General features: G+C 40.2%; 1 protein-coding gene across 1 annotated transcript in view; it reads left to right on the forward strand.

Annotated features, from left to right (window-relative positions):
- Positions 1-26,419, forward strand: part of MAP3K15 (mitogen-activated protein kinase kinase kinase 15) — a 69,059-nt gene that overhangs the window by 37,229 nt on the left and 5,411 nt on the right. Inside the window, exons 14-23 of the mRNA XM_049767448.1 lie at positions 3,473-3,554; positions 5,616-5,753; positions 15,007-15,124; positions 16,793-16,923; positions 17,158-17,263; positions 20,025-20,188; positions 22,681-22,867; positions 23,340-23,499; positions 24,030-24,204; positions 24,970-25,155. Of these exons, the coding sequence (XP_049623405.1) occupies positions 3,473-3,554; positions 5,616-5,753; positions 15,007-15,124; positions 16,793-16,923; positions 17,158-17,263; positions 20,025-20,188; positions 22,681-22,867; positions 23,340-23,499; positions 24,030-24,204; positions 24,970-25,155 (1,447 nt within the window). The remainder of the gene's footprint in view (positions 1-3,472; positions 3,555-5,615; positions 5,754-15,006; positions 15,125-16,792; positions 16,924-17,157; positions 17,264-20,024; positions 20,189-22,680; positions 22,868-23,339; positions 23,500-24,029; positions 24,205-24,969; positions 25,156-26,419) is intronic.

A 26,419-nucleotide genomic window follows, 5' to 3' on the forward strand; every position in this document is an offset into this window, starting at 1 on the left:
AGCATAGAGCCAGGAATAACCACAGAGTGCTGCCAGGTGTGACCCAAAAACAAAAACCAAAAAAAAAAACAAGCAAACAAACAAAAAATACTTGTTATTCATTGGTTGTCCTTTAGCTGTATAGATCCTAGTAAGTGAAAAATGGAATTTAGTGAGTGGTTTTGATTTTAATTTCTCTAAAGTCTAATGGTGACACTTTGTGAGATTATTGACCATTTATATACACATTTTTGGTTTTTATATGTGTGCTAAAAGAATAGTTACACATATCCTTTGCCTCGTTAAAAATTAAGATAGCAGCACATTCCACAATAGCCAAAATCTAGAAACAATCCAAATGTCCAAGAATAGATGACTGGATAAAGAAGCAATTGTAATAAGGAGAGGGATAGACAAAGAATCATCAAATTCATTTGTGGGATATTAAAAAAGAATAATATGGGCTGGCGTGGTAGCACAGCAGGTTCCCTTGCATACAGCCAACATGGTTTCAATCTCTGGCATCCCATTTGGTCCCTTGAACCTGCCAGGAATGATTTCTGAGTTCAGAGTTGGGAATAACCCAAGTGCCACTGGATGTGACCTCCTCAAATAAAAGATAATATAATAGTGATACCCAAAGACAATAGAGATGAGGAACAAGAACAATGGCCCATGATAAGAACATTGCCACAAATAGCAGGAGAGTGCAAAGAAAGGGCCATTGATAATTGACACTGATAATTGAAATGATCACTCTGGACAAGAAACTGGGTGTTGAGAGGAAGGAAAGTGATATGTATGGTTTGCCTTTATTAATTATATTTAAAACCACAGTGTCTAAAAGAAAAAAATGGAGAGAGAGAAAGAGAATAAAAATGTCTGCCATAGAGGCAGGCTGGGGAGGGTGGGAGGGAAATCAGGGATATTGGTGTTGGGAAAGGTGCATTGGTGAAGGGATATTCAATGACTGAAAATAAATCATGAACACCTTTGTAATTGTACATTTCATGGTGATTCAATTAAAATTTTATTTTTAAAAAGAGACAATTTTATATATACACAATGGAATATTACTCGGCCGTAAGTTCCATAGTTATGGAACTTGCTACTACATTGAGGGACCTGAAGAATACCATGCTGAATGAAATTAGTCAGAGGGAAAGAGACCAACACAGAATAATCTTTCTCTTGATGGAACAACGAATTCCCAAATACAATAGAAACAAAGAACATGAGAATGGATATTCAGTGGAAAACATATCACTTGCTGGGGCAGGGAGATAGAACAGAGGGGCCAACATCTATAGTTGATGAAGGAAAGTGTTCAACAGGGAGGAGGAGGTGGTGCTAAAAGGTGGTAAATTGCCATGTATGAAACCTTATAGCAATAGTAATGTAAACCACAATATGTGCAAAAATTCGAATTAAAAGGTGCCTCTCATAGAAGCAGAATGATAAATGGAAGCCAGTGAGGATGGAGGATGGTTGGTGAGGGAAGTAGATACTGATGAGGGAATCGGTATTGAAATATTGTGTACCTGAAATATGATAATGAATAACTGTAATTTCATGGTGACTAAACAAATGTTTTTCTAATTTAAGTTTTTTGGTGAGGGAGAGATAATTTAGACCTATACAAACATTTCAGAGAAGAGGGCAAATATTTCCATATTTGTTTCTTCTAAAGCTTTGAAAATGGCCCAAAGAATTCCACATGTTTTCCAGAATTTCAATTATATTTCCCCAGTGTTAACCACGTATCACATTTGTTTAGCATTCTCTCATTATGCACATGGTTATTTTTCCTGAAATGTTTAAGACTAAGTATAGACATAGTGCTCCATTACCTCTCAATTCTTCAATGTATATTTCCTAAACTCAACAGAAGTTATCTCATCAAAAATTTGATGCTATAATATATAATTATATATGCTATAATTGATAAATCTTATTCGAATTATTATTATCTCAGTAGTAGTAGTAGTAGTGTCCTTTATAGCCAAAAAAGAAAAGAGAAAAAAAATCCACTAAGATTTTTTTCCCTAATGTTCACAATCAAATTCAATGCATTTTGTTGGCATATCTATTCTTTTATCTGGAACCATTTTTATTATCATTTCTTATCTTTCTTAACTTGGTTCTTCCAAAATGTAGAGTTTATTTCGTGTAGTCTTTTCATATGATTTGTTCAATGTTTCATCACGTTTATAGGAATGTTAAGCCTTTTAAGTAAGAATGCCACATAGATGATGTTTCTCTTTGCATCATTTAGAATACAGAATATTTTTGTTTCATTTTTTTTTTTTTTTTGGTTTTTGAGCCACACCCGGTTTTTGGGTTACTCCTGGCTCTGTGCTCAGAAATCGCTCCTGCCTTGAGGGATCTGGAGCCAGGGAACCAGAATGGTGAAGCAGACATTGACTTCTCCCTTATTTAAGGAAGTCTAGGCTAGATGCAACCTCTGTCTATCTCTTTCTTTGTGGCCGATCCTGTGGTACGGAGGTCAAAGGAGCCAATCTGATTGGCTTTATTTTGGTAAATCACCACAAAATAATCTGTTTGGAGTTCCTTTTTGCATTTGATGTGATGTACAGTTCTAGATTTCTGAGGACTAGTTAATATTAAGTTTAACTGTATCAGCGGAATTATGTGGCCACCTTAAGGGGTCAAAAGTAGTCCAAATACCTCATGCTCATCTCTTCATCCCTCCCCACATACAAGACCTATTTCTCACTAATAACTAGAATTTGTACCGCTTGAGAGTGGATGGCCCCACAATTCTGAGCACCAAAATGATTACCCTACGGATGCTGAGTTTCAGGACCAGACTTGAATTGTAACAAAGGGACACATGTGAAGGATTTCCTGTTGGTGAAATGAGTCACAAATAGTTTCTGAGGGAACAAGAGTCTCATGAGGACATAATAAATATATGTACATTTCTAATAGGATGTTACATACAAGAATGATTAATTCTAAACAGCATATGGATGTAACCCACATAAAATAACGATTTAGTTCTGATTATCAGTGAACCATTTCCCAGAGTTCTCCAAAGAGTGTATACTGGTACTTTGTGATTTATCTGACACTGGAAATGTTCCAAGCATCAATTGGTTAATCAGTTGGTGAGAATACTATATATAATGGGATTCACATTGTCATTTAGACTAACTTAGTAACTTTTAGATCAGTGTTCTTCAACCTTTTAATGCCTCTGGATTGGACACTTGTCGTGTATACCATTCCACAGACTGGCAATTATAACTCATCTGTTAGACCAGTGGTTAATACCCTTTCTGTACCGCAGATCAGCACCACCAGTCTGTGGGCTGGTGGTTGGAGAACACTGCTTTAGAGTACCAGGTCAAGTCATGGAATGAATTTCCATGAACTTGTAAAAACTTGCGTTATAGTTCATCACAGTCTGATGCATTCAAGTAAGGAAAGAAGGTGACTGTACTTAGAATATTTATATTTGCTGTTCTAGGTTTTTCACTTTGGTCAGAAATACGACACCATCAGGTAATGTAGTAGGGTCAGAGGAAGACACTGATGGGGACATCATAGAGGTAAGTCACAGAAAACTTGAAACATGGATGGAGAAAGTTATATATAATGTGTTGGTGATGCTTTAAGAAGATAGTTCTGGGGCTGGAGGGATAGTGTAGCTGACCAGGGTTCAATCCCTGGGATTGCATATGGTGCTCCAAGCACTGCCAGGATTGACCCCCTAAGCACAGAGCCAGGAGTGTAGACGCTGAATACCACCAGGTGCTACCCAAATGCCCCCCAAAGATCTTTTTATCTTTTTGTAACAATTCCTTATAGACATTTTTCAACTCATTTATGAGCAATCTAGCATTATAATTCATGATTTTCAGAATTCAAGCTTAATGAATTTCTGCAGAAAAAGTGCATTGCTTTGGAATACTTACAGTCAGAATGTCTAAGCAAAAGATGGCACAGATTATGCTAAATTTCCTTTTCTGTGTAACATATGAGAAGGGTTTTTTCCTAAGTTAATAGTTGTGAAACTAAGAAAAAAAACAATTGGAAACAGACTTTTTTCTTCTCATGCTTCTGGGGATTGAGTTCAGGATTTCCTTTATGCAGATATGTGCCCTACCACTGATCCACATACCCCAACCTCCATCATAAGCTCATTATGAGAGTACTCACATTACACAGTAACAACATATGCTCAAATAGGAACATACAGCACATTTGTTTAAAATTTTGCACAGATCTTCAGGTTGACTCCCCCCAAATGACAGTTAATTGAGATTTGACTATTTCAAGTTAGACTGAAATCAGTTGCTTTTGGTTTCTTCCAGAAAATGGCAAAGGGGTTCATTTGATTCATGGAGATGGTTATTCAAATACTTAGCTTGAAACTAAAGTTTGCTGTGGAAAGGAACTGGGGTACTTTTTAGAGCTAAGAAATATCAAAGCAGAGAAAATTGTGATATCAATAGCCTTTTATATCTTAAAAGCTTGAGGCCACTAGCTTGAACACTGGCACTTCTTCACATGTCCAATGATCTCGAAGTGACTTTGCTATTTGGAATCCTTGTTGCCAAAGTATATGATTACTAGCAAGGAAGGCAACAAAGTGTGTGGACCCTTCTTCCAGTATTTTTGCCCTGATATTATAGAAAATAACAAGGTTGGGCCCGGAGAGATAGCACAGCGGCGTTTGCCTTGCAAGCAACCGATCCAGGACCAAAGGTGGTTGGTTCGAATCCCGGTGTCCCATAGGGTCCCCAGTGCCTGCCAGGAGCTATTTCTGAGCAGATAGCCAGGAGTAACCCCTGAGCAACACCGGATGTGGCCCAAAAACCAAAAAAAAAAAAAAAAAGAGAAAATAACAAGGGTAAGGGAAGGTGAATAAATAAAGTAGTTATTTATTATAATAATTATAAATGTTTATTCATATTTATTATAAATAATAAAATGTTATACATATTTGTTATTCTAAATAATGGTCCTCACATAACATTGCCATCAGGAAGGTGAAGCTTTAAGGAAAACAATACCTTGAGACCAATTTTATTCTAATTTCAACAAGAATTTATTTTCCAGTTAGTGAAATAACATTGAACTTGTAAATCCAGACCCAAAATACCTCTTCTATTCAACCGTGATATGTCTTATTTCATTCATTTCCCAACCCAATTCTAGTTCAGGGTCAAAGGTGGCCAGTGTTTCTGGCACAGCCTGGGATTCAAGACAGGACCCCAACTCTTGGACAGGACACCCTTACATCTCAGGGTACACAAATACTACCAAGATATGCCCTTTGAACTTCATGTGCACATCTTCAAGTTATGGGAGATCATCAGAGCACCCCAAGAAAGACAGGCAACCCCCAAAATGTGCATTCCACAAGACAGTGGCCTCAACTGGGAATCAATTTTTCCATCAATGTGATAATAAAACTTCATTTTCTGATAACCTGCTGTCATTATTTCATATAATGACATAGACTAAATATCATGATCTACCTGGTCCTTAAACTATGTTTCTGACTTTTTTTGACTATTTTTTTGCTGTTTGGGCAATTTGGGGGAAACTTAGGAACTTCTTACAGAAAGTTGTGTGCTTTTTGAATGTCACTCTTCTTTCTCTAGTATGCATATGAACTTGATGCCCAAGGCCACCGAATTATTCTGGGGAAAGGAACTTATGGGATTGTATATACTGGAATGGATCTGAACAAGCAAGTGAAAATTGCTATCAAAGAAGTTTCAGAAGTACATACCAGGCAAGTGGGACACTCCTCCTAGAGGCTTCAGTAACCTACACCCCAAATCTGTACCTACTATTGACAGTACGGGGAGCATTAAATGTGAATGTGTTCTGTGATCCAAAGCTTCTCTGGTACTGAGGATAATTGGTTTTGTCCTCTGGAAATTAGAAATATACTGAGCAAACAGAACATCTTCACTTAGATATAGGTGGCTTGTGGAAAGACTTACTTTTTCTTTCTTTGAGGGGACTCTCAAGCATTTCTTATGGCTGATATCCCTGGTGATATTCAGCCAGCCATACAAGGTGGTTCGATACTAAGGTCCTGTGATGTGCCACAGTTCATACATAGCATTCCTTGAGAGCTAAGGGGGCTCTACAATGGCAGTTGAGGGGCCAGGTGTGCCAGTTTTGAACTTGAGTACTTAATCATTCAAGTTATACATCCATGACTGTAAGAACGTCACTTTTGGGAGAGAGAAAACTCAGTTTTTTGTTGTGTTGGGGGGTGGGGCACACTTGGCAATGTTCAGGATTTCCTTCTGCCTCTGCAGTTAGGGATCATTCTTGATGGGGATCAGGGGGCCATATGGGCTACTAGGAATTTAACCTAGGTTATCTCTGTGCAAGACAAACACCCTTTTTGCTGTATGACCTTTGAGAAAACTTGGTTTTTATTTCTACTCATAAGCTAGTAGGTGTCAGCTGTACATGTTAACTAGATGTTTGAATTATTTTTTTGGTCTTTGGAATCCTATCCAACAGTATTCAGAGGTTACTCCTCTTTCTGTGTACTCCATATGGGTGTTTGGGGGTCGAACTCAGGTCTGCCACTTGCACAGCAAGTGCCCTACCCACTACACTATCATCCAGCCTCTTGAAAATCTAGAGTGGTGACCGGGCACTCTCATCCATATTTAAATTGGCTCTCAGCCAATGTCAGTGGCTCTTACTTGTGTCACTACCAGTCAATGGGAGGTAGAAAAGTTATCTTTTGGGGGAAATGAAAGATTTGATTTCATCCAGAAGTGTTCAGAACATTCTTCTGGTTCTGCACTCAGGCATCACTCCTGGAAGGTTCAGGAGACCATAATGATGCCAGTGATGAAACTCAGGTCAGCCACATGAAAGGCAAGTGCCTTATCTGCTGTGCTACCACTCTAACCTGAAACTTGATCTTTTTACAATATAGACGTCTATGTATTGTCCTTCAACCTCACATGAGAGTTTAGGACTGTTTTTCTTTTTTTCCTCTCTCTCCATCTTCTTTCATTCTCTCTCCCTCTCTTCCTCTACATTTCTTCCTCCCTTTAGGACCACCACTAGTAATTTATTTCTTCACAAAATGTTAGGGTCTAATTAAGTATTTTTCCCTTTTTCTACTAAAACCTATCTAATTCTAAATGAAAAGGTGGCAAATAAAAGCATTCTGTACATTTTGTACAGATCTTAACTCTGTAGCCTGCAGATATGTTCAGACCATGGTTCACACATGGGTATGGACACACTGCTGTCCTGCCTGGGGAACAGTAACATTGGTCATGGGTTTCCAGTGATTTCTTCCAGGCTTTTTGCCCCTTAATTCATTAAATTTGTTTTCTTTAATGGAAAAGCCTTCCCTTAACTGTTTGGGAATCCAGGGTTCACTCCTGACTACATGAATGACACTGATCCTTAGTTGCTGCTGGGGCCAAGAGACAGTACCTGATGGTACTAGGGCCTGATGCCAGTGGGAGTTCTTTGGTGACCTATGTGAAGTGAGGAGATGAGAGGCTTAGCCTAGAGAAGGGAATCATGGTTTTCTCTCTATCCATCTCTGCTACCCAAGGAAACAGCTGGGGAAATATAGGACTGATGAATCTGATATGATACTTGCTCTTTGTAGAAAAGACAGTCCTAGCTTCTTTCTGTGGGAACCAGCCCAGAGATACCAAGGATCATAATCTCTCCAGGACCCACACCTGGTAAGATGTCCTCACCCAACTAATGTATAAAGGACTGCTGCCCTGCTCTCTGCCTTCTTTCTGCAGGAGCCAGCCCAGAGACACCAAGGATCATAATCTCTCCAGGACCCACACCCCTGAACCCCACTTCTCCACATTGTAAAAAGCAATTTACAACCTTAACAATGGGGGAAATTTTGCAGTACAACCCCATGTTTAAAGAATCAAGATGGCTGGTCTGATAATCCAAAAAGTGCCAAACAGTTAGGTATTCTCTCAAATAAGATGTTTAGAGTAGAATTATGGATGATGTTCAGGGAACTCAAAAAAAGCATCGATAGATTTGACTGAAGCACAAATAAGCATCAAGAGGATTTGACGGCTGAAATTGAAAATTTTCACACTGAAATAACAGATCTGAAAAACTCAGCTTATGAATTGAAAGCCTCAATGGAAAACCTCTCCACTGGAATAACATCAGCTGCAAACAGGGCCAGTGAGCCAGAGGATGAGATCCAGAACAACTCCATACAACAGAAGAGATTGGAAGAGAACTTTAAAGCAAATGATCAGACAATGTCTAAACTACTCAAAGAATATGGACCGATGAAAATAGAAGTCTTTGAGAAACTCAACAGAAACAACATAGGAATCAATGAAGTCCCAGAAACCCAGAACAAGAATGAGTTAGAGCAAGAGTCAAAACAGGGAGAGGAGGAAGAAGAATTTTAAAAAGAATAAGGTGTTTCACCTTCTTTTTCTCCTTCATTTCCCAAATCGATGAGGAGAACCCCTAGAAGGATTCTGCCCATTTTTGGGGTATTAGACTCTTACCCCAGTTTACTCATTTTCTCTTTTTCAGGCAAAACCACCCAACTTGAACTGCTAGCCCTGCCCCCACTTAGAGGGGGAAATAAGGGAGGCACCAAGACCAAACTGATGCAAGACTACTAAGTAGTAGGTCAAATACAGAGGGGATCACATATTCTAGCCACCTTGGGGGGGAGGGAAGAGGAAATGGGAGGTAGGACAAAAACGGAGGTGTAGGGAGGACAATTTAGGGATGGGAATCCCCCCTGATTTTATGTAAATATGTACCTAGAATATTATTGTCAACAATATGTAAGCCACTATGATCAAAATAAAAATTATATAAAAAAAGAATAAGGTGAAGAAGTGTAAGAATAATAAGGCAAAGAAGAATAAAAATAAGGCAAAGAGGAGTAAGAAGAATATTGTGAAAAATAATAATAAGAGGGGGAAGATGAAAAGGATTCATCCTTCTGAAAAAGAAGAGGAGGAAGGAGAGTAAGAAGAGGGCAAAGAATAGTAGAAAAGAAGAAAACGAAGAGGAGGTAGAGGAGGAGGAAGAAGGAAAAGAAGAGGAAGAAGAGAAAAGGGAAGAAGGAAAAGAAGAGAAGAAAAAAGACAGGAAAAGAGGAAGAAGGGAAAGAAGAAGAGGAAGAAGGGAAAGAAGAAGAGGAAGAAGAAAATGAGGAGAACAAAGAAGAGGAAGAAGTAGAAGAGGAGGAAGAATAAGAGAAAGAAGAGGAGAAAGAGGAAGAAGAGTCTACAGCCACATCACCCTGAACGTGCCAGATCTCATCTGATCTCAGAAAGAGGAAGAAGAAAAAGAAGAGGAAAAGAAAGAAGAAAATGGATTGAAGATTTATTTTTAATTTATTTTCTTATAACAGTGTCTTTATTTAAACACCATTATTGTAACATGTTTGTAGTTGGGTTTCAGTTAAAAAATAATACTACAGTTGGGGTGGAGGGAGGACATCACTGGTGGTGGGAATGCCCTTGATTTATTGTCACTATGTACCTTAAATATTGCTGTGAAATATTTGTAATTTACTTTGGCGACAATAAAAAAAAAGAAACAAAAAAATAATTGAAGTAGTCTTTTTAAAAAAAAAAAAGAACAAAAAAAAACAAGTCAGTTCTAGACCTTACATAGATCTTTTGGGTTTTCCCTCTTAGAAAAGAATTTCAGGAGGAATTTCAGGAGGATATATCAGTGAAGTAAAACAGATTTGGGGAGAAGTTCTGAGGAAGACAAGAGGGTGTGAGAGAATATTGTGCTCAAAAAAGAATATAGGTTTCTCCAGAGTGGATAGTGGATCCTAGTATACATCCAAATATTAAAGTTTGAAAGTACATATATCAAGAGGGGAAATATAGACAACATATGCATGCAACACATCTGAATAGTCAGAGCAAATGTAGACTTAAAGTAAAAGGTTGGAGAACAATCATTCAAGCAAATAACTCCCTTAAAAAGGTTGAGGTGGCAGTACTAAAATTAGACAACATGGACTTTAGGCTTAATAAAAGACATTATTGTAATAATGCCCAGAGATGAGGGCTGGAAGAACCAGCTCACAATAAGAAGCTCACCACAAAGAGTGGTGAGTGCAGTTAGAGAATAATTACACTAACAACTACCGTGACAGTGTTAGTGAGAGAAGTAGAATGCCTGTCTCAAATACAGGCAGGATTGAGGGAGGAGGGAGATAGGTAAAAAGGGGGGGTGTTCTTTTTATGAAGGAAACCAAACTACACTCACGTTTGTAATCAGTATTTATTTTATTTTTTTGGTTTTTGGGTCACACCCGGTGATTCTCAGGGGTTACTCCTGGCTATGTGTTCAGAAATTGCCCCTGGCTTGGGGGACCATATGGGACACCGGGGGATCGAACTGCAGTCCGTCCTAGGTCAGCTACATGCTAGGCAAACACCCTACCGCTGTGCCACCACTCCAGACCCATGTAATTAGTGTTTAAATAAAGATATTATTTAAAAAATAAGGTAGATATACACCAGGAAGAAATCACACTCCTAAACATATATGTACCCAATGAGGGGACAGCACATTATTTAAAACAAGTGCTGATATATTTGAAGAAAGACATCAGTAGCAACACAATAATATTGGAAGAATTTGATACCACCCTGTCACCCCTTGATGAACCAGGTCATCTAAATCAACCAAGCTAAAAACCTAACAAGGATATACTGGCTCTGAAGGAAGACATGGCAGAGTGGCTTAGTAGATAAGACTTTCTATCCCCAGAAAACTGGATGCACATTCTTCTACCATGCACATGGGACATTCTCCAAAAAAGGCCACATGCTGGGGTAGAAATTCTAAGAATTACCTTCTTAGACCATGATGCACTGAAATTAGAAGTGAATTACAAACAGATACAGAGGAAAAATAACTTTAAAACCTGAAAATTAAACAGCTCACTGATGACCAACCAGTGAGTCAGAAATGAAATCAAAGAGGAAATAAAAATATTCCTGGAAATAAATGAGAATGAAGACACAAATTATCAGAATTTGTGGGACACGACTAAAATGATACTGAATAAAATTTATAACTTTGCAAGCACCCATCAGGAAGGAAGAAGAGGCCTACATAAAACATTTAATGGCACAGCTTAAGAATTGGAAAAATATCAACAAAATAAACCCAAAAATAGGCAGATGGAAGAAAATAATAAAGCTTAGAGCAGAAATTAATGAATTAGAAATCCAGGGGGACAGAGTGATAGAGCTAGGAGTAACCCCTGAGTGCCGCTAGATGTGGCCCCAAAACGTAAATAAATAAATAGAAATTAAAAAACAATCCAAAAGATCAATGAAAGCAAGAGCTAGTTCTTTGAAAAAAAAATACAAAGAAAGGGAGAAAAACTTAGTAAACTGAATTAGAAATGAGAAGGATCTAGAGACAGTACAGAAATTAAAAAGATAATCAGAAATTACTTTGAGAAACTGTCACAAAACAAGAGAAGGGAGTGCTGGAGTGGTGGCGCATAAGTAGGGCATTTGCCTTGCATGCGGCTGACCTAGGACAGACCACATTTTAATCCCCTGGTGTTCCATATTGTCCCCCAAGCCAGGAGCGATTTCTGAGCGCATAGCCAAGAGTAACCCCTGAACATCACTGGGTGTGGCCCCAAAACAAAGCCAAACAAACAAAAAAAAATCAAGAGAAGAGAATATGGAAGGAATGAATAAATTCTTGGACTTATATAATCTCCCAAGGTTGTACAAATTTAATGCAATTTCTATAAAAAGTTCCCATAACAGTTTTCAAAAGAAGTGGATCAGATGCTCCTGAAATTCATGTGGAGAAATAAATGTCTGTGAATACCTTAAGCAATATGGGAGGAATAACCTTCCCCAACTTTAAACTGTATAATAAAACAGTGATCATTAAAACCACATGTTATTGGAATAAAGACAGCCCCTCATCAGTGGAGTAGACTTGAATATCAAGAAATAAATCCATAGATTTATGAACAATTAATTTTTGATAAAGGACCAAGAAATATAAAGGGGAGCAAAGAAAGCCTCTTCAACAAAGGATTTTGGGAAAACTTGTCAACTAAATGCAAAAATATGAACACAGACCTCTCCTTAACACCATGCACAAAGATAAAATCAAAGTGAATTAAAGACCTTGATATAAGATCTGAAACCATATGGTACATAGAGGAAAATGTAGGCAAAACACTCCATGACATTGAAGCTAAAGGCATCTTCAAGGAGGAAACACTACTGGCCAAGCAAGTGGAAACAAAAACTAATGGGAATACATTAAACTGAGAAGGTTCTGCACTTCAAAGGAAACCGTGACTAGGCTACAAAGGCCACCACAGAATGGGAGAAACTATTTACCCAGTACCCGTTAAGATAAGGGGTTAACATTTAAGATATACAAGGCACTGATTAAACTTTACCAAAAAAAAAGTCTAACCCCATCAAGAAATGGGGAGAAGAAATGGACATTTCCTCAATGAAGAAATACAGATATCCAAAAGACATATAAAAATGCTCCACATCACTAATCATCACGGAGAATCAAATTAAAACAACAGTGAGATATCATCTCATATCACAGATACTGGCTTACCTCACAAAAAACAAGAATGTTCAGTGCTGGCATGATGCACAGAAAAGGCATTCTCATTCTTTGCTGATGGGAAAGCGGACTGATCCAACCTTTTTGGAAAACAATATGGACATTTCTCAAGAAGCTAGAAACTGAGCTTCCAAATGATCCAGCAATACCATTTCTAGGGATATCCTCTAGGAACACAATACAAAAAAATGCCCTCTGCACTCCTATTTTCATTGCAGCACTATTTACAACAGCCAGAATCTGGAAACAACCCAGGTGCCTTACAACAGATGAACAGCTAAAACAGGGGTCTCAAACTCAACTTACCCGGGGTCCGCAGGAGGCAAAGCCGGGGTGATCCTTGAGTGCAAAGTCAGTAGTAAGCTTTGAACATTGGGGGGTGTGACCCAAACAACTAAAACAAAACAAAACAAAGATTCCTCTAGGGCAGGGCCACAAAATGTTGTACGGAGGGCTGCAAGTTTGAGACCCCTGAAAAGAAACCGTGGTTCATCAACACAATGGAATATTATGCAGCCTTTAGGAAAAATGAAGTCATGAAAGTTGCTTATACATGGATGGACATGAAGAATTTTTATGCTGAGTAAAATGCATCCGAAGAAAAATGATAGATATAGAATAATTTCACTTCATGGGATATAAGAAAAACAAGAGATAGTCTAGTAATAATATCCAGAGACAGTAAAGATGCACATGGGGAGAACCAGTCCATAGTAAGAGCTTGCCACAAAGAGAGATGAGTGCAGTTATATTACTAACTGCACTGACAAATATCATAACAATAATAGAACTGATCATTCCAAACAAGGACTGGGTGCTAAAAGGGGTTAATGTTCTATACATGGAACTCCCTCGTTAACAGTAATGCAAACCACAGTGTCAGAAAGGAAAGAGAGAAGCAAAATGCCTGCCTCGGAGAGGGGCTGGGGGTGCGAGGGAAATGGGGCACATCAGTGGTAGGAAAGTGGCACTGGTGACGGTGGTGTACATTCTGTGACTGAAACCCAACGATGAACATTTCTGTAACCACAGTGCTTAAAGAAATTATTTAAAAAAGAAAAGAAAACCAAGATTGAGTGAGATGAAATGAGTTCTGAAGAAACCAGCCAAGATCCCATTCTTTTAATTACTTCTTCATTATTCTTTAATTCTCATGACTGAGAAGTGGTGTTACCAAGTGTGTACGTTAGGGGAAAGACTGGCAAATACCACATCATTTAGTTTGTTGCCGTTGTTTTAGCTCTTCGTTGTTAAGTGATGCTTTTAGGAACTCAGAACTACTTTCATTCCATTCTTTAATCTTACAGAATGGGTATAGGATGTTTAACTCCTTTGTGCCACATTTTTGGTCTGGCACTGGGGAACATGGGATAGCTGTCTTTATCCCAGATAGAGAATGCAGAGACCTTTATGAGAAATCAAAGTGACAGGTGCACAAAGTGTCTTTTGAACATAAGGGAGGAATTAATTACTTCTTCTGGTGAATTGTGGCAAGTTTGATAAAGTGAATATTCTTTGAGCTGTTGTTTGAGGGATGCATAGGAGTTAGGAAGGAGAGAAGACCATAGTCTTCTGTGCTGAAGGAAAACTTGAGCTACTAATCCACCGAATATATTTAGAAAATAACAGATTATCCATTGTGATCCAAACACAGGGGAAGGACCATAAGGGACTCTTGAGTTGAGGCAAGAAGTTTGAAAGATGGGGCTGCAGAGATAGCATGGAGGTGAAGTGTTTGCCTTGTATGCATAAGGACGGTGGTTCAAATCCCAGTATACCATATGGTCCCCTGAGCCTGCCAGGAGCGATTTCTGAGCATAGAACCAGGAGTAACCTCTGAGCGCTGCCGGGTGTGACTCCCCCAAAAAAGAAGTTTGAAAGGTGTAGCTTGATCTGAGCTGGAAAGAATCTGTATGCCACAATAAATAGTGATCTTTCTTTGGACTTCAGTTTTGTGTAATGGTAAGCTGTGTGCTGAAGAAGGGAGAATAGTAACTAACCCTCGTGCATAGGCTTGAGGTTATTGATTCCATAGCAATTGCTAGAGTCTTCATAATATGACTAGAAGACAACTGAGGACAGAACATTTAGAATAGCACCCATCATGGGAAGCAGAGGAAAGTTCGGTTATAGTGTTTAGGCACTAACTATAGCATTGAACAGTAGTATTTCTTCATACACACCAGTCATCCTAGTGAGTGCTTGTAAAACCTAACACACTTGGGCTTTTAACATCCTTGCATGACAGAGTATTAGCTCCTATCTGAATCAAAGGAGAGAAGTTTTCAGAAAGAAGAGCAAGCAGCTGCAAGGAAGACGCTGGTGAGAGCTGTGGTTTGGCTTTGGGCATCTGTCAGTGACTCGGGCTCTGCTTTTCTCACCAGTGTCCTTCAGTCTCTGCGTGAGGAGCTATCCCTGCACAAGTACCTCAAACACTCCAACATTGTTCAATACCTGGGCTATGTATGTGAGAATGGCTACATTAAGATCTTCATGGAGCAGGTACCTGGAGGTGAGTAGTCACTGGTCTGATATTACACTCTGAGAATCACTAAGGTGAATTATACTTGTAACTTGATTCCCCATCCCAGTCATTTTTAAAAGATGCTGGACTTTCCAGATTTGTGTATGTGTTGAGGGGAGCTAGAGGACTTAGCTACAGATTTTCAGTGTCTCAAAAATGGCTGATTTATTGTTTGTTCTTGTACCTGTTAGATAGTCATTGTGGGTGTGTTGGGTGCCTACCACCTAGTTGAGCTGGGCTGAAAGAGAAGCAGTAAGCCGTGTCTCTCCTTGAAGCATTCACAGTCTAGAAGTCTAAAGATAATTTAGAGAAGAGGGGACAGAGGCTTTTTAAATTAATTTGCAAAGTAACATTGACAATGAAACTAAACACCAGTGTCGACACTACAGATCCTAAACTACAAGTGACACAATATAGGGCTGAGTTCCTCAGATCTGAACCAAACTAGTTTGAATCATTCTGTCCATATACCAGCTGTGTAACTTTGGGAAAATTACTTTTACTTTTACTTTAGTTTTCTGATTGAATAAATACATTTTAAAATTGAAATTGCAATTAGAGCAACAACCATTTTGGAGTGATAATGCCCCTATCTTAGAGAATTGTGGGGTAAATTAATAAAATATGTTGAACTTTCAAAATGGCAGAGTGAGCCTTTAGTTAGTGCTCATTTAAATAGTGATGTTCAGTATTATTAAGTGATATTAAGTATTATTCTGAGAGCAATATAGAAAGTGCAGTTAGAAATATTTTACACATACATTTGACCAACCATTACTAAAAATATACTGTTATTTTAAGAGCCTAACTATGCATATTAAGAACAGGCTATAGATTAGATTAAGGATACTTTATGATAAAGCATAATTGTTCCTTTCCTCAACAGGAAATATGCCAATTTCTTAGACAGACTGCCACTCATAGTATAAATGGGGAAGTGTGAAACATTAATCAAGGCAGTCGTGCTCCTGTGAACTGACTTTGGGACATTCTTTCAGTGAGAACAGAGATAACCAATTTCTTCCAATTCTGGTTTGATCCACGTCTGAATTTAGGGTAGTGGTAAGGAATATCTGGACTTATGGACCATATAAACCCCTTGAAATCCTCTGGTCTGGCTTTGGTTCATGATGGGATAGACATAAATGCTTTTCATCATCTTCCTGTCTGCATTTATTGTATAGCTCATGAATGATGTTACAGATAGCCAAGTGGCTCTTGGTAGAAAAAGACTACCCATCTCTGTTTTATTAAGTTTGAGCTGTAACTTTGACAAGTTAAAGGGTTGAAACTTTAAAAAATATCTATAAACTCGGGTGATCCTCCCAAGTTCAAAGGGTCTGATGGTGCTCTTACTATTTGGTAAAGCTGAACAGAGATGAATGTCTAACCTATTGAATGTCAAGTAAAAGAGATTTCTGTTTTCCCACACCATGCGTGGTCATGTTGGTATGCTGGTTGCTACCTGTCAGTGCTCTGACTGTGCTTGTGTATCTGGGACAGAAAGATGAAAGAACATTTTATCCACATGCTATGCTACTAGCATGAGTGCTTTTGTTAGTTTAGAAACATCCAACTTATCTCCCTGAACTCGCATGGTTGAATGCTTTTGTTTTTGTTTTTATATTTATTATTTTTTTCTATGTCTCTTTCCAGGAACTCTATCTGACCTTTTGCTATCAAAATGGGGACCTCTAAAGGAGCCTACCATCAAGTTTTACACCAAGCAGATTCTAGAAGGCCTTGAGTATCTCCACAAAAAACAGATTATACACAGGGACATCAAGGTACTTGTTTGTTTGAACAAAGAGACTTTGTATGCACATCTCAGATCCTGAACTACTGATGATGTCTACAGATTCACTAGATTCTAGAAGGGTAGTGATTGAGAGTGCTAAATTTTGAAATGTAGTCTCATGTTCCTAGGAACTTACGACCATTTCTTCCAGCCAAAACATATTTAATGTATTTAATGTTTGTTTATATGTCATTAAGCCCTTGATTTTCTTCTTTTTCTAAAGGGTGGTAATATTCTGGTAAATATCTACAGTGGAGTAGTGAAAATAGCTGATTTTGGAGCCTCTAAGCATATTTCACAAGTGAGTTCCGATATGGGGACAATTGCAGGTAAGTGAAAAAGCTTGGAATGAGAGTGCATTCTGGAGTTCTACCTACTGCTCAGTCTTTGGAAAGTTACTTCTGAGCACTTTTGTAGCACAGATTTGGTGTTTGATCAGTAAAGTGAACTGTGAACTATTTCCAGTTCCAAATTGTTTTAACTCTGATTTATCAAAATGATTCATTGCACTAGCTACTTATGATAATATTGCCTACATTTTCTTTTAAATGTGGGTTTATGGGTCAGAGAGATACAGTACAGTGGGGTAGAGCACTTGCCTGGCACACGACTGACCTAGGTTCAATCTCTTGCTTGTACCACATAATTGGCCTCTGAGTTTTACCAAAAGTGATCTGAACATGGATCCAAGAGTAGGCCCTGAGCACAGCAAGGTATGTCCCCCCAAATAAAGAAATTAATTGGGCTTGTGCTGAACTCTTGAGTTTTTAAACAATCAAAATAGTCTTTAAGTAAACAGTACATATATTCAAAATTGGCGGTGTTGGCAGTATCATTCTAAGTAATAGTGTTCCTCAAACATCACTTTAAAATATCTTATTGCTCTGTTATAAAAATAACCAATTGCTTTAGTGAGTTCTGGTACATTGTGCTTTGATAAGACTAGGTTTCAAAGGGAAGGTAAGTTGTGAATATGGTGATAATGAGTTTGAGGGCCATATATGGCTCCTTGTTAATAAAGTTCATTCTTTGTTTACACAAATGCTGTATTCTATCCTTATTATAGAGTTCTCCCCAAAAAAATTGAAGTTGAGAAATTGAACTTTTTTCCATGTATCAGTGATTAAATCATTTAAGAATTTAGGGCAGTTTCCCTACATGGAGTTTTTCTCCACAAGGAGCAGGGAGATCGTACTGGGGATCAGGTACTATTTTTTGTACATGGCTTTGTTTGATCCCTAAGAACCACATATGCTTCCCATGAGCACTGCCAGAGTTACCCCTAATCACAGAGCATGTATTAGCTCTGGGTATGCGTTTCGGGTGTGACCCCCACAAAATTAGAGTGATTGGTTTCAAAGAGTGAGACACTTGGCAGGCACCTTTTTGATTACAATTACCTTTTTAATTACAATTAACAATCCCTAATATATAATAAAATGATCACAAAGGTCTTGCTTGATGCAATTATAAAACCTTGCTAATCAGCTCTGAAGTATATGATGAAGGACAGATGACTCCTCTCCATCCCAAGATTACCAAGCTGTAACTGGCAGGATTTGTCCTTTGTTTTGGTGAATAATATCTCAGCTTTTAAATATATTTTTTTCTTCAACAAGAAAGTTGTTTTATGATATCTACTAGATGCCCATAGTGGAGACATAGACCTTACATTCTGGAATATGTATGCATCGAAAATGATATCTCTATTGTAAAATCTGATGAAGAGAGCTATTCAGTTAAAAATTGGGAAATGTGATACTCAGAACTGCCTTGTATCTTACAGATAAGAATGTATTGCCTTTTCTTGCATCACTTATGATAAGTACACATATCAACACATATATTAGGATATGATTACGTGTATGTCTAAATGATCTAGGTTTTGATTTTTTGTTGTTGGGCAGATTTGGAAATGTTCAAGTAGTACTCGGGACCGTATGGGATGCTGGGGATTGACCACATTCAAGACAAACATCATGCTGTTATACGATCTCTGTCCCAAAATGACCTTTTTACCTATCCTCATTGAAAATTATTTACATCTTTGGATTTCACCAGTTAGCTTGGCAATTTGTAGTAAGAGGAACTTTGATATGACAGGGAATTATTTCTAGATATAAACCTCCTGACAATTTATCTCATGATTGGCATCCCCCAGGAGAAAAAATAGTAAAGATAAACACATATAATTTATTATCATATATCATCATTTTACAAATAATTGGCTTGAGGAATCACAAATTTTGCATTGCAAAATAATACAGGAGTTTTGGGGTATAATAAAGAAAGGTGCTCATTTGGGCTAGGACATTCCATTGCATATACATCCTTTTTGCAGTAACAGAAGTTCTGTAAAGAAATGTGAGCTGGTAATACAAAACTCTGGTTGGGCCTTGGGTGGAAGTAGTAGTTTGCTCTTTTATACAAGTGCTCCAGGGACTTTAAGAGCCTGGACTCACTCAATCCTTCAGGCATTTTTTTCTAAAACCCTGTCCTATTGTGTTCCTTCACTGTTGCTGAAATCACACAAACAGGAAACTCCTTACTGTGAGAGTTATCTCCCTTTGTTTTTATATTGAAGTAACACTTATATAGAATACACCTATTTGAAAATTTTCATCACCCTGAGAGGCTTCTTTGCTGTTTGGCTTTGGTTTCCATACCCATAGTAGAGCATTGTCTGCTCTGGAAATTTCATATAAACAAAATGATGTACCATACTTCATAACTCATCTGCTTCAATAGTATTCCAGTGTAAGGAGACAATTCTGTTTGTCCATCTCTCAGTTAATGGTCTTTTGCATTTGCGGTCATCTCCACCTTTTTGCTCCCATGATGAACATGTATTTTTCTCCTCTGTCTAAAGGCAGACCCTTTCTACTTGGGATGATCTAGCAGTGCTCAAACATTTTCTTAGATAAAGCATGCCAGATTCTACCAAATAGGAATGTTGGACTTTCATTTAGAAACAAAAGTAGGATTCATCTGACATTAATGAGTGTTAAAAGTTTCACGGTTGCTTTTAGTGGGCCCCTTGGATTTGAGAAAATATGGTGTCTACCACTTCGTTTCATTTCTTTCCTCTAGGTACACTTCAGTACATGGCACCTGAGATTATCGGTCAGTATCATGGATATACGAACATTAGTACTTCGGTCGATATCTGGTCCCTGGCTTGCACCGTAGTTGAGATGGCCACTGGAAGGCCTCCCTTTTCTGAGCTAGGCGAGTCACAGGCAGTAATGTTCCAGGTAAGATGTCTCAGATGTTGGGGAAATAGAATGAAAACCATAATTATTCTTGAATAAGGAATAAATCAAAATGGGCTGAGCGTCATAAGCTATCTTCTCAAAGATTGCAAAACCAGGAAGAACTATCATTCTTTCAAAGTCCAACAGATCTCTGTGTCCTTGCCAAAAAGGCCAAATCCTTTGGTGTAAAACTTTGGTGACAGCAGCTCCTCTGAGATCCACCTGCACTTGGGCAGCCCTTGAGATACCAGACCTAAAGGATAAGTGAACTTTAGTCCTACTTTTTTTTTTTAGTTTTTGGTTCTTGGGTCACACACAGCAGTGCTCAGGGATTACTACTGGCTCTATGCTCAGAAATCACTCCTGGCAAGCTCGGGGGGATTATATGGAATGCCAGAATTCGAACCACCGACCTGCATGCAAGACAAATGCCTTCCCTTCATGCTATCTCTCTGGCCCCTTCTTGAGTCTTTTTGACAGAGGTAGTTCTGGAATGAGGTACCGTTGCATTTAGGCTTCTACCTGGTCTGAGAAAGTGGGAAGAGGGTGGCTCTAAGCTTCCTTGCCAATGGCCTTTCAGGGAAGTAGACTTCAAATTGTTAGAAAGACACTCCTGGGCCCGGAGAGATAGCACAGCGGCGTTTGCCTTGCAAGCAGCTGATCCAGGACCAAAGGTGGTTGGTTCGAATCCCGGTGTCCCATATGGTCCTCCGGGCCTGCCAGGAGCTATTTCTGAGGAGATAGCCTGGAGTAACCCCTGAGCACCACCGGGTGTGGCCCAAAAACCAAAAAAAAAAAAAAAAAAAAAAAAAAGAAAGAGACTCCTAAAAAGAGACTCCTTTTGCTCTGAAAAAAATAGCATAGAGGCTTCGATTCAGCTGCAGAACACATGTTTCACACCTATGAGCTCCTGAGTACCACCTCCAGCATCAGACCACCAAAGATTTGCCTACGTCTCAAAGCCAAAAGACCTTTCAGAACAAATTTCTAGAGAATAGGAAAGGGGATGCTTTCCTTTACTCCACAGGGAGAATGAAGACCCTCATTTGAATTTGTATTGATCTTAATAACGAGTGAGAATCAGAGGCCAGGTGAACTTCATCTTTGGAGGACGAAGTTCTGCTTGGTGTGGGAGAGGAGACACTCTGGGTACTAAATAAGGTCTCTTTTCTCAGTCTAAAGCCTTTCCCTGGGTAAACAGAGAGGGATAACTTCAGCTTCAGACCAGTTGATGCTAGTGGAATGTTCTTACCTCTTGGGGAAGCTGAACTCTCATGACATCTTGCTCAGGACCTCACAGGAAGCTGCTCCCAGGACAGTTCTGTGTGTCTGAGATTTGGTTGGTGGCTGTGTTCTTGGACACATATACAAGGGGCTGTAGCTTTACAGACATACACATGCATGCTTGGTGTTTGGGGTACCCTGTTTGTCTCCTTGGTTATCTACAGAAGGTTCTTAGAGCTTCTCAACCCCCTAGCAGCTGCCACACCAGGATCACCAGGTAACAGGTAACTCCAACACCTCCACTCCTGAGGTCTTGCCCAATGGAGTTGAAGGATAGCACTGGCTTCCCTCCACCCCTGACTGTCTTTCCTTGATGGAGCCATTTGGGGCAACTGATAGCCTCACCAGTACCAGGCCTGGAAGAAAGAAGGAACTGGGGCCAAGGAGACAGTGGTTCTATCCAAGTGTCATTTCTGTCTGTGTTCTCTTCTGCATCCAACTTTCTAGGAGGTCTAGGGAACCACGTAAATATTGTTTTCCTGTGTGTTTGGGCGTGGTGCCAGTCCTGTGTCTGTCTTTATTTATTTATTTACTTATGTTCACATAGGATGTGAACAACTCCCCACTCCTTTCTTCCTTCCCTTTCTGCTTAGCTTGTTAGAACTTTAGGTTTCTGAAGGATAATGTAAACTTTAGGGACATTTAGGAAGATAGCTTGAACACTTCAGGGAAAAAATTGAGCAGGAGACCCCCAGGAAAGGGACAGAGAAGCAGGAGTGACCTCTAGGCCTGCAGCTTAAGGATGTAGTCTTGGGTTGGAAGTGGCAAGAGTGGGGCATCAGATGCTTTTCAGCACCTGGGTGATGCCAGCTATCTGTCTGCCTGTGGTCCAGACCTCTTCTCAGCTGCCTCCAGTGCAACGCCCCTCTCACCCTCTGTACAGAGCTCCAGAGGCTGAACATCATGTGTTTCCTTTTCCATATCTGGTGCCTGGCTCTGGCTGTTGGCCTCATCCCACCCTTCATCTTGTACGGTTGTCTCCAGGCCTTGCCCTCAGGCCTCTGTTTGCTGATCCCTCCACTTCATGATTTTTCAGCATAGTCCCCAAAGGTCATAGTGCCTCAAGGGCACAGTGAGACTGGAGTCCTTGGAGCTGCTATCACCATTGGTCATCAGCCCTTCCCAAGAGAGCAGGTGGGGCAGTGATGCTTTGAAGACCTGCATCCTGACACTCACTGTTGATATGCTTACCTCTACTTTATCCGCAGTTGGGGATGTGTAAGAGCCACCCGGAGATTCCAAGGTCTCTCTCATCTAAAGCCAGAGCCTTCATTTTGCCATGCTTTGAGCTTAACCCCACCAAACGCCCCACCGCCACCCAACTACTTAAAGACAAATTCTTAAGGCAGAAGACAAACAAGACTAAGAAGTACCAAAGTATGCTCAAGCCATCAGGTGAGGAGTAGTAAATGGAACGTGGTCATACGGTGATCCACTAGTGAAAAGCACCCTGCAGACTGTGCCAAAGAGGAGAGCAGAGGGGCTTGGTGGGGCTAGGTGTCTGCCCCATGGCAGAACTGGGGCTTGGTTTGGGGGCCCTGACCTGTTGTTGCCTTATGCTACTCCCAGCATTGCTTACTGTCCCTGAGGCCAAACTACCTCTTCTGGATGCCAGTAGTCCTAAGCAAAGGTGGTCCTCTCTCCTGGGGTCAGTTGAATAGACAGCCAGAAGCTAATTGTTCTGCATTTTGCTCAGTATATTTTCTCAGCCTGTTCTGCAGGCTGGTTAGAAATGCATCTTGCAGCATCCCTGCAGTAAGCGCTACCCTGTTAGAATGATGACTGATACTGAAGGCCCAGGAGGGCCTGCCTGGTTTGTGGGACACCAGGGGGCTCCTCCCTGTTCCTGTCTGAAAACCATCTCTAGGCTACCCCTTTCCAGAAGAACAGGATAGCCTGGATGTTCTCACCCTGGAGGCCCTGAGCATTAACAATGAGGTTCAATTAAACTCCCTGAACATAGGTGCTGATCCAGAGGTGTTCCACTGGACTGACAATTCCAAGTACCAGCAGGACCAGCCGCTCAGGTACTGACTGTATTAGGACACAATTCTTCCAGGTTCAGCCTCCATACCTGAGAGCCAAAGGGCAGCCAGCCAGGCACCCTTCTTCACCCACCCTTGCTCTGCACCTGCCTGCCTCCTCTCTGCTTCCTCCCTCCATTCCACCTTTCCATGCTCCTTTCCTTTTTCTCTCCTTTTTACCCCTCCTCTTTTCTAATCATTGCATCTTTCAAGTCAAGCAAAAATGGGGATTTCTTGGTGCCAAAGCGATGGCGCAAACAGTAGATCATTTGCCCTGCACATGCTAACCTAGGACAGACCATGGTTCGATCCCCCAGCGTCCCATATGGTCCCCCAAGCCAGGAGCAATTTCTGAGCGCATAGCCAGGAGTAACGCCTGAGCGTCATTGGGTGTGACCCCAAAACTAATTCCTCCATATTCCCATGCTGAATACATATTGCAGGGGTAGGAATTGCAGAAAGTACGCTTCTTGGCCTATCTTTGGCATCTTAGGGATTTTTTTTCAGAGACATTAACATGTGATTGTCCACAGTGTGCAAAATGAAAGCTTGGGAAATCAGAACATGTCCAAGTACCTGAATCCTGAAGAAGGCAACCCTGATCATTCCGTGATAAGCAGTGACAGCGACCGTCGTTATTTCCTCTACAAAATCCTGAGAATTGAACAAAACCAGATGGTATTTGACCTGCAGGCATACTTGATTGAGGTACATACAAAGTAAGGGTGATCCCCACTCTGCTGGGTTCAGGACCTAAGGCGCATGGGAGCTCATCATTATTTTCTCCTGTCCGTCCCTCCAGCAAAACAAAACCTAAAACTCAAGTCAGTTGAACCTCAGACATTGGCCATGAATGTTGCCGCCTGTGCTGCCCCCTGGTGTCAAGCTAGTGCCATGACTTCAGCTCTTCTATGTCCCAGTGCTGAGCCCTGGAGCCCAGTTAATCCCCAGCCACAGAACTCAGGAATTATCTCAGACGCAAGGAGAATGACCACTTCAGAGTGGAAAGTTTTGGATGAAACTATCTGAGTTTTTTTTTTGGCCACACCCGTTTGATACTCAGGCTAAGTGCTCAGAAATTGCCCCTGGCTTGGGGGGACCATATGGGACGCCAGGGGATAGAAATGCGGTCCTTCCTTGGCTAGTCTTGCAAGGCAGACACCTTACCTCTAGTGCCACCTCGCTGGCCCCCTATTTGAGTTTTAATTTCTTTTAGATAGAGGTTCTTTGAGAGAGCCCCAGTATGAACAGGATGTGTTACAGGACCCCTTGAAACAGTGCTTACAAGGGTTTAATCAGGATAAAGGGAATCATTACTACGGGGGATATATGTTTGAAGGTAGAGAGGAAGTCAACTGACCCTAACCAATGGTAAGATTAATTTTCTATATGCTTTTCATTCTTCTTGAATTTTCCTGCCTTATCTCTGACTCAATGCAAATACCTTCTTTTGGGGTTATTGGTGGAAATCAGCGTTCAGAAGAGGTGTATCTGTCGGCTGACAACATCAAGAAAATCATTGGGATCCTGACTGACTTCATCTACTCACAAAATAACGAGATGTTGGTGTCCACCATGGCGCAGCTGAAGATAGATCTGGACTTAAATAGTTCATCTATTGACCAGGTCTACTTGATTCTCTTTGCATTTCAGGAAGCTGTAAGTGTCTCTTCTAACTCTACAGAGTATGTCAGAAGGCAGGTGGGCTCATAGTTAAGGTCAGGGAATCCAGTTAACATCTTCTCCAATAGGTCCCACCTTTTCTCCCCTGTTTGCCCCAAATCCCCATCTCAAGGAGTCCTTCTGAGCAAGGACTGTACAAGTTCAGATGAACAGACTTGATTGAAGAATCAGAGTATAGTATTTGGTAACAGATAGCATCTGCTGTTAAGTAGTATAAGGTCTTTCTAATCAGAAGTGAACTGTTCAGATCCAAGACTGTTTTACTGTCCTAGACTCCAACACAGGGCTTAGTTTTCTCAGCAACACAGAAGGACAGAGAGGCAGCTCTGAAGAGGGCATGTAACCTTTAGGGCTTTGTTTCTTAAACTGTAACTGAATATGGGTTTGTGAAAAATTTGGTGTAGTAAAATATTCCAAATACACAGTGATCAAAAATGTCAAATTCAAACACATAATGAGTCCAAGGAGCTGCTGACAGGATTTGCCTGTGCTGCATTTCTTGAGTGAAAGGGGTTGCAAGTGCAGAAAAGTTTAAGAAGCCCTGAGCTAGGGCCCGGAGAGATAGCACAGCGGCATTTGCCTTGCAAGCAGCCGATCCAGGACCAAAGGTGGTTGGTTCGAATCCTGGTGTCCCATATGGTCCCCCGTGCCTGCCAGGAGCTATTTCTGAGCAGACAGCCAGGAGTAACCCCTGAGCACCGCCGGGTGTGACCCAAAAACTAAAAAACAAAAACAAAAACAAAAACAAAAACAAAAAAAAGAAGCCCTGAGCTAGATGCGCCAGCATGACTTTGGGGGCAGCTTAGAGGATTACTCTCTTCAGAGGAAACTTGAGTGGCCAACAAGGTTAGTACCTAATCTCTATAGAAGCGAATTAGAATTAGTAGGAACTTCTATTTCTTAAAGGCTTGATCAACCAAAAATCTGGACTCTCGTGATTTTTTTTTCAGGCTAGGAAAATGTTGATAAATCGCTTCAGTAGGTTCGAATGGCTATATGTAATGAACTGTATCGTGAATCAAGCTGTGAAAACTGCTGCTTCAATTCTCTCTCCAGGTTAGTGCCTTCTTTCAGCACATCATTCTTGTACAAAATGATCATTTTCAACAGTCATTGTCACGGTGGTCCCTTTTCTGATCTAATTGCATTTCCCCGACCTCTGTCTTTATGGCAAGCTTCTTACCAAGGACCAGACCTCCTGGTTCTCCTTTCTGTTACCTTTGGGTATTATTGTCATAAT

This window comes from Suncus etruscus, chromosome X (genome assembly GCF_024139225.1).
Source record: "Suncus etruscus isolate mSunEtr1 chromosome X, mSunEtr1.pri.cur, whole genome shotgun sequence".
NCBI lineage: Eukaryota > Metazoa > Chordata > Mammalia > Eulipotyphla > Soricidae > Suncus > Suncus etruscus.